General features: G+C 47.3%; 1 protein-coding gene across 1 annotated transcript in view; it reads left to right on the forward strand.

Moving 5' to 3' along the window:
* Positions 1-16653, forward strand: part of NCKAP5 (NCK associated protein 5) — a 232192-nt gene that overhangs the window by 186120 nt on the left and 29419 nt on the right. The window contains exons 11-13 of the mRNA XM_078876191.1: positions 175-327; positions 12234-12302; positions 14653-14691. Coding sequence (XP_078732317.1) covers positions 175-327; positions 12234-12302; positions 14653-14691 — 261 coding nt within the window. The remainder of the gene's footprint in view (positions 1-174; positions 328-12233; positions 12303-14652; positions 14692-16653) is intronic.

A 16653-nucleotide genomic window follows, 5' to 3' on the forward strand; every position in this document is an offset into this window, starting at 1 on the left:
ACAAAGACTTCCGTATAGCCTCATAACAGCTGATGGTACAAGTGCCTGTTAGCGAGCACCTATTAAGGCCGGCTCGGCGCACGTCGAGGTGGCTGGCCAGCACCACATTGCTGTGTTTACGCACCGCACCAGGTACGACTTGCCGAGATAACCCTGACACCCGCTGTCCATTAGGACGTGATTTCGGGCCCGGATTACACGCCGCCTCCGCGGAGCGCCGACGCCGTCATCCCGGAGCTGCAGACGAGCGGCGTGGTGGGCGACGCAGGCTTCGAGGAGGAGAGGAAGAAGATCCGTGCCCTCTTGGAACGCCTGCAGAGCCTCGAGGTAACAACGCCTCTGAAGATTACGAACGCCGCGCCAACCCACAGCCCCCGCCCCCCCAGAGCCCTGTGCCACCCACTCCACCACTCCACTCGCCGCGCCACCACCACCACCACCACCACCCCCACGCCTCCCACGCCAGGAAGCTCCGCTCAACAAAAGATCAATTACAATGCAGGCCTTGTACTTGTTGCTGCTTGACTGGCTGGCTTGGGTTTCTCAGACGGGCAATTTTGCTTAATAAATGTTCGCTTCTGGCCATCATCAGACAAGGTGAAAGACCACGTGTTGAGAATTGTATGTTGTCCATGTGTTTCACATTATGTGTGTATGACCCCCTGTACACATACGTAAGCTCCAATTGTTGCCACTTTGCAGATCAAATGTGGGGTTGAGTAAAATAGATCGGGCAAAAAGTGGGGGTTTTTGACTCCTGCGCTCCCTGGTTTTTTTTTCGTCTGGAAGTCTGGCGTATCAAGCGACTTTTCATTTTGTTTGTGCGAGAGGGTTTTTAAACGCACACGCGCTCGACGTGTAGACTCGCACGTGGTCGTTGCCGTTGTGTGTACAGCGTTACTGACACCACCACTGCCGTCTTGATTCATGCCGCACGAGTCACAACTCGAATGTCAGCGCGCCACCTCCGGGAGACAGATTTTATCGGTGTAACAAACAAAAAAGGTAATTTCCAGGAACATTAATGCGTTCAATTTAAAACAGTGGAAATAACTTTTGCCACTTATCATGAGAACATATCACGTGAATAAGAATGACGAATCAATTAATCAATAATTCTCAACTAATCGCACGTGTAATTGGAATGTCTTAAAACCTAAGCACAAATAACTCACTACCTTTGGTTTATGCATATAAACCACAATCCAGGCCCTTGATTTACATCTAAGATTTTTTGTTAACAGTTATCGTCAATAATGCAATGATCAAACATTACAATTTTCAACAGATACTTCACAGCACAAGACTATTGTGTATTCACCCAATTTAAAATACACTTTTAAAATTGCATGAAGCCGTGAGTGAAATTCTTTACAAGTCGTTTATATTTCGTAGGGTGAGCGTCAGCTTTACGAGCAGCAGATGTTGAGGTTGCTGTCGTACAACTTGACTCTTGCCAGAGCTGCCTCCTCGTCTGTGGTGAAACTGCCACGAGGTAGTGTGTGCGGCGGTGTGTATAGCAGCGTGTATTTTAGTGATAACCCTTCACTGGCTTTGCTCTGGAAATAATTTTCCCATGGAAACACACACGCACGCACGTATACATCCATGCCGAGATACCATGGATGCACACGCCTGCTCACGACTCGGAACGAGATCTCCAGATTGACAAGATTATAATCATGCACATTTAAAATATTGAAAGCAGCGCATATATATAAAGCGTATTCATTGCCCTACGCCGACACCACAAACATCAACAGGAAACGTAAACTTATTGGTGGTGCTTTGACACCCTCCATTTTGGCAATTCAATATCTTCTACATAATTGCTGTGCATGTCGCTTGGCTGCAGAGTGGACTTGAGGGGCGTTTGCTGGCGTTTAATCAGAGGGAGATGGTCTAGACCAGTGACGTGCGGTGAGGCCAATGGCTGGGGAGACACTGGCTGGTGTCAGAGCCAGATTCACACACGGAGGGGGGCGTGGCCTCGTTTAGGGGGCGTGGCCTCGCCGAGAGGGGCGTGTGCCTCACGGAGGGGGCGTGGCCTCGTCGAGGGGGGCGTGTTAGACACGTCCCCCTCAGTGAAGCAGATGTCATAGCTGCCTCCCCTGGTACTTTTTCATTGCAGTTTCATGACGAGACCAGCGAGCCTAAATATATTTATACACATACGTGAAATAAGTTACCTGGAGTATGGAAGGCGAGGACATGAAATGAAGGAGTCTAGAAACATTACATTGGTGACATACTGAGACAGTAACAGGCATGCGCTTATTGCCCGCGCTCCACCCAGTTAGTGAGGGGTTGCGCAATCAGAGGGGAGGCTGAGCTCGTTGCTGCCTCACCTTTCGTCTCTTCCTGTATTTGTAGCGGAGCTCCGCAAATTTGTCGATTTTGATTATAAAAATTACTGAAATCGTACAAAAATTACATTTATAACACAGATCAGTGGAAAAATCTTTATATTTATTTAATTTGATTGTTCTTTTTTTTATAATTTTCGTAACAGCTGTTTTCATTGGAGTATGACAGGTGAGGCTCTGCCTCCCCTGCCTCCCCTGACCGCACGTCCCTGGCCTAGACCCCATATCCTGCGCACATTTCTTCCACAATAAATCATTGAGTCCACTTATCAGCGTTAAGGGCAAGTGCCCTTATCAGCACAGGACATTGTTGGTAATGGAAATGTTTCAAAAGTTCTGACCAAGAAGCATGTGCGAGATGTCAAGTGCTGTCAGTTTTTATATTTTCAAACAATGGGCCGTTTATCGGCTTTTGCCTGCTCTCGGCAGCCGAAAATTTCACGTGACAAATGAGACAGGTTCATGAGCCCGAGTGAAAGAATAACAGCAGCAGCTGCTTGCGGGAAGCACTTTGACATCCACTTTAGATGTTTCTGGTGGCTTTTATTACCTAAACATTTTTTTCATTGCTGGAATTGGCCCTCGCGAGCCACCCATGAGATTTCACTCCAGCGCCAAGCCGACGCACGCCGCTGCATCTGGCCCATGATTTCCCTGCAGTCTGTGACCATCTGCAATTAACTCGTTATGGGATACGTGGTACAACGTGTGACTTTGTCGCTTAACTCGGGCTATTTGTTCATGTGCTCTTTCCCACTTGCTTAACATGACATTGAGTGAAAGCTGATGCTTCCTGGAACATCGTAAAATGCACAATTTGGAAATGCAACCGATTCCGCACGGCGGATTCTTCAAATGTGTTTGACGGCGTGCGATGCGGTTGAGCACACGTTTCTGCTGACTGCTGCAAAAGTTAATCTTCTTTTGAGTTTGTGAAAATTATTGAGTGATTATCTATTTTTAAGCCATATTTTGCACAAGGCATGGAATGGCGACGCAGGTGGTTAACACACTGCCCTATGAACCAAGCGATCTGAATACAAACGATCTGAGTTTGATTCCCGGCCAGGCATGGCTAACATAAGTTGCAAGCGATGTCTGAATGGGCCGTTGTCTCGCTATTTTGTGAGCTAGTGCGATGAAGTATGGGACCTCCATCCAGCAGGGGATGAAGTATGAGACCTCCATCCAGCAGGGGATTGATAAAGAGTTGTAATTTAACTTTTTCACAACCATACCTCAGCATATGCTTTTAACGTTTTCCAGATGGCTATTTTCAACGAGTGTAATTATGTGAGGTTTCGCATCTTTTTATAAATAAAATGTTTTAACACGTAGGCTCTCATGACCAATATCCATAATAGAGGTTTTTTTTGGGTTAGATTACATAAATATTAATGTGTCGTTAAATCCGCCACCACCCGACACACTCGACTAGTAAGGTTTGTCACGTAAACAGAACATGCCAGAACACCATTGTATTGGAGAGTAAACCCACAACATTTACAATTCCAGTATGGCGTTTTGGCAGAAATTACAACTAGCATCATCAGGCGACAGCCATATTTGTGGAGAAATCCTCCTCTTTCATTCTTGAACAGAGGGATAAATGTGATGTCGTCACCTCTGAGCCAATTAGGTGCGAAGGCCAAAGAGGGTGGGGGTGGGGGCTAGTGTAGGCATCTAAATTACAATGGATATCCATTACCGGTTAGGTTATATAACTAAACATCCCTGCTGCGATGTGACCAGGAGATGGCAGTACATTGTGGGTTAATGAATCTATCTGTGCGATGCCCTTGTGTGCGAGAGATTTCTCCGAGTGCTCCGGTTTTTTTTTTCCGCACGTGAAGCCACGCATTTAATGAAGAGAATTAGCCGGACAACCCAATGCAGGGCCCTCTTGAAAAAGAGTGCGGGGGGCTTAATGTGATTATCGCTGGAATTACAATGCAGTGGTGGTAGCAGCATTAGTAAGTCTGACCTTTGAGGTTTTAATCATATTGACACTGACAGCCATGACGACATGAATACCAACAACTCAACACGTTCATCAACAACCCTGTGGCCTCAAAAGTAAAACTATGGAATCGGCAACGTTTCAGGCAATGGCCATTCTTTATGTGAATACACACTCTCTCAGTATATACTTTCCATCAATATATATGATTTATTTAGAAACTCATTTACCAGAAAAAGAAATGTTGTGTGATTTAATCTCTAATTTTCACGGTGTGAAAAATGAAACAACAGAATCACAAATTACACGACACAACGTAGATGACTACAGTATTTAAAACTCTGAAATGTCTGCAGTCATGCAAGCTTTAAGTCAAGATTTATGTCTGATACAGTTAATTTGGCTAACTTGGCAATAAAACATTTGCACCTCACTGCATTGCAGATGTGAGCAGGTCTGTCGTTCCATGCATGAGTATCTGTGTATGTGAAGGCAAGCTTTCCAGCGTTCATCTCAATTGAAGGTCCTTCGATTGAGACCTCGTTCTGTGATACGAAGAGGCAAGTGTTTCGTGTGCATTCCCCGATTGCTCCTCTGCATGAGTCGACGGGGGGTGTCTGGTGAGTTTGTCTGCAAACCAAAGCTGTTATCAGTCAGAATGTCTCGTGCAAAGGAGCAGAGCAGGCTAAAACTGAAGTCCACAGAGCACAGACACAGGGCCAGGCTCGGAACCAGGCTCGGGACCAGGTTCAGATACAGACTCAACGAGTCGGAATCAGGCTCCTAACCAGGTTTAGAACTAGACTCAATACTACTCGGAACCATCAGAAACAAACGCAAGCCATAAAGTGATTAAAACTAGAGTGCACATTTGTGTCAAACACCAATATGCCCAGAGGGAAAGTGAAAATGCTAAGACACGCTTTGGGATTTTGTAAGCGCAGATTTGAAGTGCCAATTTTTTTTTAATATTTCGTACAAAAAGAGCGATCGCTCAGAGCTGCATTTCCTCCGTTTGGAGTTTGCACCATGGACGGTACAGCAGAGAGCAGTGTTGCACAGCCCAGGACAACACTTTGACCTTAGCGGGAGGAGATGTGTTTGCTCTACTGCCACGGCTGATGAACGATATTGAAGCAAGCCACTTACATGCATGGATGATGTCTGCAAGATATATCTTAGCAATAGATAATGAATCTGGAGACCACATGGCCCCGTGGTAGTTTAGACTATTAAATAGAAAAATGGTTACATTTTTATCCCGAATTGGTAGAACTGCACTTTATTATTTTTTATTTATTACGAAATATAAAATAATTACTATTCCCCGAGGCTGCACCACATGAATGGATTGCCTTCATTAATTTTTCTCGCGTTTTATGAGCCCCTTTCTAAACAATGTGTTGTGCGAGTGTTGCTGTGCAGAGCGTCATGTGTGGGGTGATGATGTGCCCTGAAGATGGGCTATCAGATGTAAAGAAAAAATGTGTTAAAATGCGTAGCTTCGTAAAATAAGCCCATGACACATTAACTAACGGCAAGCATTATTACGAACGTTAATTTCATGTGAACATTTCAAGGAATATTTTCAGCGATTAAATTAATTATTTGCGCAATTTCGTGGATTTTCAAAGCAAAGATTTCTATAATTTCGGAGACTGAGCAACGACACCGAAGAAAAGTGGCATGGTGCCTGATCGTGTTCGCAGTTTCCTGATGCTTTATAAGACACGTGTTCATTACGGCATAATTAAACGGCTTGTATACATATCCCTGCATCTTTAAGCAAGTAAAGTGTAAAAAACGCTCTCAAGTATCGCTTGCTTAGACCAGATAACAAGATTGTAATCCACGAGGTGCTGAGACCACTAATCATGCTTTAATATGTTCCTTCCTTTTAATTACCACAGTGTGAAAGTCACAGAAATCCTCTGAGGATTCTCGCTCCATTTTTTTTCCCACAGTGATATTCTTTTCGCAAATATAATTACTTTGTCAGTATCATCGGATTTCCACCGCCGATTAAACATCAGTTTGGTAGGGCACAAAAGTGTCCCTGCAGCAAATGGTAACGCAATTTTTGTTCCGTAAGTATGCGGAGCTGAGGCTGTAGGTTGCATTATACTATCTGGCGTACAAAGTGAATTCCATTGACTGCCGAATTAGACAGAGAGCAAAGAAATGAGATTTCTTCACAGACAAAAGACGCCGTTTCAAATAGGGTTAGAATTGAGCTGCCAAGCTCTCAGGCATACCCACTGAAATGAAGATATTCCTCAAATATGTATAAGTAAAAAATAATCCAGTAAAATGGGGGCTAAACATTGTGCGTGAACAATATCATGCTAATTGGCAGAAGTGGTTATTGAATGGTTCGTCCAGACTCTTCCATAAGCGTCACGCTATTGTCTTGGATTTTTCCCTTACCTATCATTACAAAAACCTCCTCAGCATCTTTTCTTTAAAATTCAAGGCCAGTGTTCCGTGCACACGCACACACGAACGCGCGCATACATTCTTTTTCATGCTGTTACATTGTTCCTGCCATGTTTGATCATGGCTATAGAAGATTTCAAAGCAGATTTGCCCACAAGCTCAAAGGTCTTCTGTTGGCAATGTTTCCGTGCATTAACTTGCACGCAATGTGTACACGCGTGTGTGCGTACGCGTAGTGATTGTTGATTGAGTTGGTACCACAATCTGCTTGATTTTCGACGGATAATTATTTTCTTTCAGGTAGCGTTCTGGTTTGAAGCTGCTTCAAATTATACGGGTTTTGTCTTTACGTTTCAAATGCAGTCTGATAAACCATCACTCTTCCTGGAATTCATATTTATGGCCGTGAGAAGTTTGCCAAATTTTATTTAAGTGCACGGTGGCGCAAAGCGACGTCACGGAACTTCTTTCACACCATACGTAGCCAACCGTATTAATTGGAGGTGCGAGTGATGTCAGAAGGAGGACGGCCCACCCCCCACCCCCGTTGACAACCCACACCAGCCAGCCGTGGTGACGTATGGACAAACAACCCCCTTTACTGATTCAAAGCCGCCGATTAAAAATGCACCTAGCTTCAAGAGTGGCATTGCTAAGATATGGCTTTAAAATGGTATTTTATATATATGTCGTTTAGAAAAACAAACTGTTTAAGTATTTAAATTATGTCGCACATGGTTCAGAGAATTAGTGTGAAAATACAATGAACATTTTGAATAAAAAATATATAAAATTAGTGAGAATTATTTTTTACTGTCACTGAGAAGAAAGGGAATATTTTAAGTATGGCCTTCATATATAGCTAGCACTTGTCATAACAATAACTTTCATTGAGATTTATTTTTTTTCCTTCAAAGCTGTTAAGTTTTACGAGAAGGTAAATGTGATTAAAAAAAAGTTTCGTATAAACTCATTTCATGTGTGAGGGAGTAGTGCAGGAGTGATGGCTGCTCTGTTCACTGGTCCATGGAAGCTCAAACCCGAGTTTGATTCTCAGCCACGGCAAACATCACCAGCAGGCCATGTACGTATGTGGAACTTCTTTCACACCATACGTCGCCAACCGTATTCATCGAAAGTGCAAGTGATGTCAGAAGGAGGACGCCCCCCCCCCCCGTAACAACCCACACCAGCCAGCCGTAGTGACTGAAAGGCATCTCTTAACAAGGGGCAGTAAAAAAGATATACAATTTATGGAAATATATATTAAAACAAATCTAATGTGAATAAAGCGCCTACATTTATTGAATACCGATTATAAGTAACAAAGTAGTTGGTCCACAATGGACAACTTTTGAATTCAGGTACAAAAAGGCAGATGTTTAAATATCAGATGTGTGCAGGCATTGGGCTCTCTTTACAGAGTCCAGCAAATGAGTGCACGGTTCGTGAGCAGGAAGTGAAACATTGCTCATTAAACACCGTTACGAAAATAAACACGGCAAGGTCACCGCCAAAAGCTACACGCATGTGTTCAACCAGGAAATCTGCACACGTGCGCTTACACCTCAAACACAGAGCCTTTTTAAAGAGCTGAGCACCGATGGGGTCTAATTCAACGGAGCGCCTTGGATTTTCTCACCTTTGATTGGTTATAAAGAGTGGAATTTTCATTTCATAATTCCGTTACTTGCGCGGAGCGGAAAGGATTTATTTCTACACGCTATGTATCGTCTTTTTCTTTTTTGCGGAGCGCGATATTTAAAATGCAGTCTTAATGAGACTGCTTGTCACCGTGTAACAAATGACGTAATTTTATTTGAATAAACAAACAGGCTCGGCAATCAAACAAACCGAATAGGTATTGCGCTTGGATGTATGGATGACAAAATACTTACAGCAGCCACTGGCCTCATTAGGGTCGGCGGAGGAGAGTGCAGTCTGGACAGAGCAAGAGGCCCTGGCGTGATGAGGTGGGGGTAGAGAGAGGAATGAAGAGGTGATGGTAACGATGAGGATGGATAAGGTCACGTGAGGAAGGAGGAGCAATTGCTGGGCTGGAAGTTCCATTTTATGTTGACGAGAACTCGGTAGACCAGGCTGACTCTCACTCGCAGGAGTGACCTGGGTCACATGAATGACGAAAGCAAATAAAACATAAAGTACAGCCATGGTGCAGAACACAAGTCGGCGCAAACACGACAACATCTCACGAGAAATAGAAAACATTGCACAAACATGAATCAATGTTAAATAATTAGTTTCCCTGCAGCGCAATTCAACTCGGGCAGATAATTTTTAAACTGATCATAGTACAATTGCAATGAAGGTTAGTTAGAGGTGGTGATGGTGAACACACGATGGAGAAGCAGCGAAAGGTATTCAAGGATGTAGAGGGGCAGGGAGATGGAGAATTGTGATGATGAGGTTCCTATAACGAGGTGACAGAGGAGGTGTTGTGAAGTAATGGAGACATTGGCAGGACGTGGTGGTGGTGGTGGTGGTAATAAGAGGCAGCGGGAGTAATGAGGAGAGTGAGAGGCAGTGAGAGGAGGTGGAGGTAATGAGGGGAGCGCAAATGATCCAGTAGCAGCTTACGTTGGAAAAGACAAAGTTGCCCCACCAAACGATGTGCTGCCACTGCTGCAGAAAAGGTCAACGCGGGGTCATGCGTCATTGTGAACGGATGACACCGCGCTTGTTTCCCTCGTTTCCCCAGTGCCTTTCCGGGGCACGGCGATGCAGATGATGTATCCAGCGAAGATATAGTCTCTTTGCATTTGAGTTCACGTGTGCGTTAGCTTGAAGTAGCCTTCACTCTTCGTAGTTCAAGTTGCCACGCACGTGTTGTGTGCGTCCCGTGAACTCATATACTTGAGTGAGACCGCTTGCTCTATCGTCCGTATTTTGTGTTAACGAATGCTAAGCAGGGTTGAGCCCTGGTTAGTACTTGAATGGGAGCCTACCTAGGAATACCAGGGCATGTAGGCTAGGGCTGCGAGGTGACCAGGGGATGTAGGACCCCTCAGTGTTTTTTTCACTATGTGTGTGTGTTTTCTCTGGGCACCCCGAGTTTCCTGCCACATAGAAAACACTGTGAATGAATAGGCAAAAAAAAGATATTTCTGTGGTTTTTCTTTACGAATGAAGGGCACTATTATCACTGCCCGTGCATTTTTGGGGGATACAAAGGTGAGGGGGCAGGGTGGGAGTGGGGTGTGACGTTATTCACCATCGACATGAACGTGACCGCCTGTGCACCAGCCAGCCAGACATCAAGCCAGCCAGCCAGCCAGCAAAACTTTTCTTACATAGTAGGATATGTTCTTTTTGTTTGTATTCTCGTGTGCCATGCCAGGCCTAAGAGGTGCTCGCAAACAGCGTTTGCTCAAACAGCCTGTGTCGGTTATACGGGGGATCTTTGTGCATTGTATCACCCTGTGATTCCCTCACTCGAATGGAGAGGCATCTCTGTAATATTGCAAGGTCACGACGAGCGCACCACGAGCAAAGAGATTTGTTGCCGCTCGTTTCTGCCACTGGGCACATTCGACGTGGACGCTGTTATCGTGCACTCGACATCTCGAGCTACGCGGATTGAAAGCCCTGGTCTGGACACGATTGCTGCCGCTCGTCCGCGCGTGTAAATTTTGACGCGGCTCGCGATATCGGCTCCCTCTATGGCTTCCCGGCCTCGCCTGGTGAATGTGCCTTTCGAGAAAGACCCTTAATTTGCCGTTTATAAATCGTAAAATCGTGTTGGTTCAGCACCACACCCGGTCCCGCCACGGCACGGCTCGCAGGGGCTTCCTTCTTGTAGATTGTAAAGTCTTTTGGGCTCATTAGGTGATATGTTTAGTGCGTTAAACGTGATTTAATTTGCGGCAGGGAAAAAGGCCGGAGAGGGGCTCGGGGTGCCCCACCGTGGCTTTCATGAGACCCGGCACTTTAATCACATCCGACAACCAATCAGGGAGCCTGCCCAAGTGCCTGCGCAAAGTAATTAATCTCCAGAAACGAAAACAAAGAAGTTGTCAAGGTTTGTTTTTACAGATGTTATTGATTCTGCCACCGGGTTAACGATTTTTGGTCTCGCTCGTTTTCAAGCAAGAGGAAACCGAATTTTGTCAGTGGGCCGTAATGAAGAAAAGTTTGATTTGTACAACATTTAATTGGCGGACGAAGGTACAATAACACACTTTTGTGAGGAATGCATTTTTTAAATGTTTTTTTTTAATGGGTAGTTGGTATCCAGGCAGTGATGCCACTACCGTGTGTTGTTGTACCAGCCCGATAGGACGTTTGATTAAATCCAGTAACTTCATCTACGGCGCCCGGAGGGTCTTTACGTGGCAAGACTAAAAATCCAACTTGCTGCGAATCACAAAAGGTTGTGAAAACTCATTTCCCCTGTCTCCTAACACAGAGTTAAAGGCCAACGATCCTGGACATTATATCCGTGTTGTTCCCTCGGCTCAAGACCTTAATGTGCGAGGATGGCGTCGTTATCAACAATAAGTCTTATCACAGCGCCAGAAACGGGTTGTGCTTAACCGCCGAGGCCAGAATGACATCACAATGGGAGCAGGCTGCCCTCGTGTTCAACTCGGCTGGGGTGACGGCGATTCAGGGATGTGTCGGGGGGAAGGTCCACCACTCTTTGTTGTTGGTTGTGGTCGCGTAAATATGAATGCGTCTTAAATTCACCATCACTCGACACAGCCCAATCAGTCAGGTTTGTCAATTCATTACTAGTTCAGCACTAACCAGTTGTGTTTTGGAGCATAAACGCACGACGTTTACAATTTGAGTACCGAGACGTTTAGCTGGTGGCTGCAACTGCGCTCACAATGCTCGGGCTGCAGTGCGTCGAGAAGCGGCCAGGAAGGCACGAGGGGCTTTCTGCACTCCCGATCAACGCTTTGCTTTGTAAAAGGGCTTGGTGCAACGCGTGGCCGTTAGCGTCATTATCATCGTCGACATCGCTCTTTACTCGGCCAGCTCCTGCCTCGTTGGCATTTGTGCCGAGGTCTTCATGCCGGTGGTGACAATGCTGCTCCGACCCTGCCGTGTGACCTTGTTAAGAGGCCTGGGGCTGGGTGGGGTGTGGTGGCGTGGGAGGGGAACGTACAAAAACTCCATCAGTGGCGATCAAAGCTGAAACCAAACGTCATCTTTAAGAGAACGAGGAACGATACGGTGCGCTCGTGTCCACCGCGCATTCCGCGATTGCTCTCAAAACCTTCCGCGGCGTGACGCCCAACCTGGGGCCGACCTTGCACAAGAGCGAATGCTGTTTCACTGCCTCAACTGTTCATCTCCTGGTGAAATAAAGGTGACGACAAACAGAGGAGGGTTGGATGAGGATGGGGGTTCTGAGCCCCCTCCAACACCGTGCGGGGGGGGGATGTGGCTGTGGACTTGGGGGTGTTGGTGCTGAGCGCGCGTGACGCCGTGCACTTCTGTCGCAGGCGCAGAACTCGGCGCTGTCTCTGGAGAACGAGAGCCAGCGGGATCAGTACGAGCGCTGCCTGGACGAGGTAACCCCCCAATCGCCGCTCGCCGTCGTCGCCGCGCAGAGCAGCGCCGCCTCTCCGCCACCGCAGGCCCCCCCCCCCCATTCCCCCCCCACCCCCCCCGTCTCGCCCCCCACCCTTCACTCACTCGCGGTGCTGAGCCGGCCAGCGGCGCACGGCGGTTTGTTGGGGGCGTGGAACGACGCGTCGATTCGTCCCTGAAAATTATCTCGATCCCTCGCGATACGCACGTCAAATTGTGTGCGCACGAGTCGATTGTGTTTGATTCGTAGGCGTTGTATGGGATCGCTTCTCGTGGGGGCCCCTGCAGCCAATAGGGGCGCTGCGTTTTTCGCAATTTTACATGCGAAAAACCCCAAAAGGACTTGGGTTGAATCTGATCAATGAATCGTGACAAATGATCGACTCGAGAGAGGGGTGGGAGAGTCGCGGCGTGCCGAGTGGGCGGCAAACAGCAGAAGGAGCTGCGGCGTCGCAGGGTCCATATCGGTAAACCTCACTCACCGTGAGTTTTCTTAATCGCCGGTGGGCATGTCCGCCAGGACCTTTCTCACATTAACCCTCAGCCCAGGGGAGGCCGCCACACTCGGTTAATTGCCCCGATGCAGTGAGGATTGTCGGTGGGGGAGGAGGGCGAGAGGGGAGAGGAGGGGCGGGTGGACGGGAGGGCTCGAGGCCCCGCGATGAGCGAGGCGCCGGGTTGTCGTCACCGTCGCCGCTTAGCCTCCCGCCGCCTCCGCGGCGCCGAGGTCACGGCCACGGCGAGTTTCGCAGCGCCCACGCCGCCCACGCCGGCCATGCCGCCCATGCCGGCCATGCCGCCCATGCCGGCCATGCCGGCCATGCCGCCCATGCCGCCCACGCCGGCCACGCCGCCCATGCCGGCCATGCCGGCCATGCCGGCCATGCCGGCCATGCCGCCCATGCCGCCCACGCCGCCCACGCCGCCCACGCCGCCCACGCCGGCCATGCCGGCCATGCCGGCCATGCCGGCCATGCCGCCCATGCCGGCCATGCCGGCCATGCCGCCCATGCCGCCCATGCCGCCCACGCCGGCCATGCCGCCCATGCCGCCCATGCCGCCCACGCCGGCCATGCCGGCCGCGCGTCGCCACGCAGATCGCGGGGGTCCCGTGCGGCCAACGATGTTCACATGGCCGGCGGCTTTCGCTTGTGCAGAACAAAAGCCTTTGCGGTTCCAAACACGGATGAGCCTGATGCACATAAAACCCACGTGTTGTGCGTTGATATCTTGCTGCGGTAGGAGGGCAATCGTCAAAGTATTCTTTGTATGCCAATTGGGACACCAAACTAGCTTAACACATGACCTTATTTTGCCGCGAGCGAGCGCGCAGATGTCACGGATAATCTGTTATTATTCAAAGATAATTTCTAACTGTTTGAAGTTTGAAATCCACGGCGGCCAGAATGTCAGCTGTGTTTTTCTGAACAAGTTTTAATCTGACTTGTGGATCAATAGCCATTGAATCTCAGATCAATAGACATTGAGTCGTACCTCTGACTAACCGGCGTTGGTCTGGCCTCCTCCCTGCGCAGTCTGACATTCAGAGCAGCTGATATTTTTGGCGCTGCTGGATTTTTCGTGGGATTGGCGGAGCAGATGAAGCCTTTGTCCGAGTCTTCTCCCCTGCGTCGCGTCACCGGCGGCTCGTGGCGCTACCCTGCCGGGCAGCGCCTCGCGTCCCCTGGTGGGCCGTGGGTTGGCTTTTGTCATAAATATCACAGGGACCTATAAAAGGGAATGCATAAACTATATATATACATAAATAAAAATAAAGCAACACAATTAAAGCGAGGGGCAGGAGCGGAACTGAAATGCCAGGGTCATCCGGAAAAATGCCGTGCAGTCAATCGCACCGCGCCTGCCTGCCCGCCCTCCCTCCCGCCTGCTCTCCCCCACACCGAATCGTGTTAATGAAATGTTATTTTTGTCCTAGCGTGCGGAGTGGTGGTAAACCGGCCAGTGCGCTGTGCTGTGAACCAAGTGACTGTCAAGTTTGATTCCCAGCCGTGGCAAACATCAGTTGTGAATTGAATGGGAGCCGATCCTATCTTAACCAACCTTCAGCAACTCGCGCGTACCAGCATGGTGAAGAAAGGTCAAAATATCTCTGACCGAGACGACATGTGGAGTCCTTCATCCATTGGTGGATTGAGAATGGCTGGAAGTTGGGAATGTGCTGAGGAGCAGTGTTCCTTTAAGTTTCCTCCTCATGAGCCGGGCAAGTCTAAGCCGTTCATCGTCCCTGTCGCTCTCGCATCCGCCTGGCAAATTCAAATCCATTGGTGGCGTTGTGTCCCTCACGTTCTGCTGTGGTGTGTTTCGCCGCAGGTTGCCAACCAGGTGGTACAGGCGCTTCTCACACAGAAGGTGGGTGGGTATTTGCTGATCTTGCGATAACAGACGCTGATGTAACGTCATCGTCGGGTGGTGACCGTTAAGTCTGGGCCCTTGGCTTTTTCGTCTTTTTTGGCCTGTGGCACAGCAGCTGTGATTTAAAAAAATTATAATCACGAATTCTAAAATAGCCAATGTGTTTGGTTCGCTTGGTCACCTCTGAGTTTTAAAAATACATTTTGTAAGCAAACTAAAATCCACATTTCGACTTTAGTTTTTTTTACATTTGTGATGCGTGTTTGATTGTCTCAGCCCTAGTCACCCATGTCTGCACACATTAAAAAACCTGATATAAGTATGGCGTTTAATTGGCCTAGCCCACCTTTGAAGACTAAAAGTCATAAATATGTCAGATGAAGGATAAGAGGCCTGTTGAAGTGACACCAGAAGCACTTCTAGAGTACCATCTTCCGGGGCCATTCTGTGTTGTTAATGAGGCCTTGGCTTCCCGTGAGACTTCCAAGAGAATATTTCGTCAGCTTATTATTTAACTCAGAGAGATTGAGTTTGAATGTTTTCCTGTCATATGGGTCAAATTTTTGGGGGTTTATTTCCCCAGAAAACACACATCAATGCAAGGTCGAATTTTTAAACCTAATTGGCAATCAAATTTAAAATATTTTTGAAGCACATTGAAGAGCAATGAAACGTGTTCATACTTTCACTGGAAGTGACATCAGGGTACAGCGAAACCTGGCATGTAGTGGTGGCACTGCCCATAAGTAAGCTAAGCAAAGGTTTATGGCCACAAATAGATCAAGGGCCCCAGGTGTATGAAAAATAGGGGTGCACCAATTATCAGCTCGAACTATGATCCCTATAAAATTTAAAATAAAAGCTCATTCAAAAAATGCTTAGATTTAACAGCACACAGAGGTGTCCATTGCATGTACAAAAGCTCTCTCGACCTTATAGTGGTCTAAATATCAAAATGGCCACACAGTCAGTTCTTTTCAGCTATTGGTTTGGACAAGGTTGGTAACGTTTTCCATGCAATGTGCACCTGTGTGCATTGTTAAATCTGTGTGTTTCTAGCCTGCTTCCAATGTTTCAGTTGTGATGGAGTTTCTGTTGTCATGAACAGATTGGAATTACAACAACAGCGTTTAATAATATTTTTTATTGCGGTTATTATGACATTACACAAATTATATCACACGGGTGTGGTATAATTAAGTAGCTTGTCCACAATGTAATGTTTGCAGTCACGTGACACACCCACAAATCGTGTCTGCTTAGGGCCTTCAAAGTGCCGTTTCCCGTGGTGCACGCAGCAAGACCTGGGCACGAGGCTGTGCTTCGTGTTCACCGCCTTGCGCGTTGTTCACTGCCTTGTTCACCACCGTGCGCGTTGTTCACCGCCGTGTACCTTGCTGTGTGGGGTGGGCATGGCGAGTGGCTCGTGTCAGTTCACTCCGCAACACCCCCTTCTAATCGTTCATGTCCGCACCTTTGCCCGTCCGCTCTCTTGGCGTGCATTGCCGACAGATCTGCAGTGTGTTCTTCTCGCCGATGTTTATTGTTTTACTGAGCTCTCGCGCGTCTGCGTGACACGACAGAGCGCATCTGCGATGGCTTGCTTGAATGTGTGACTTCCCCGGCAAGGTCCAAGAGTTTCATGAACTTGCGTTGAATTGGTGTAGAAAAAACACAAGAAATAATTGTATATATATGGAGAGACCAATGTAAGAAGAAGATGTATTGTTTATTTATTTTGTAATTTTACTTTTTCTACCTACGTGACTTTACCGAAAGAACCAAAGAGTATAATTTAACTTGTGTTTGGTAATTCGTTATGCCATTTTTGAAGGTTGCATTATACGTGCACACAATGTTTAAATAAATAAATACTTACATATATATTACAGATATATTATGGCTGCTTAGCTATATACAAAATCTACATACATAAAAAGACTAAGTTCCACGTATAGC

This window comes from Lampetra fluviatilis, chromosome 2 (assembly GCF_964198595.1).
Source record: "Lampetra fluviatilis chromosome 2, kcLamFluv1.1, whole genome shotgun sequence".
In the NCBI taxonomy this organism is placed as follows: domain Eukaryota; kingdom Metazoa; phylum Chordata; class Hyperoartia; order Petromyzontiformes; family Petromyzontidae; genus Lampetra; species Lampetra fluviatilis.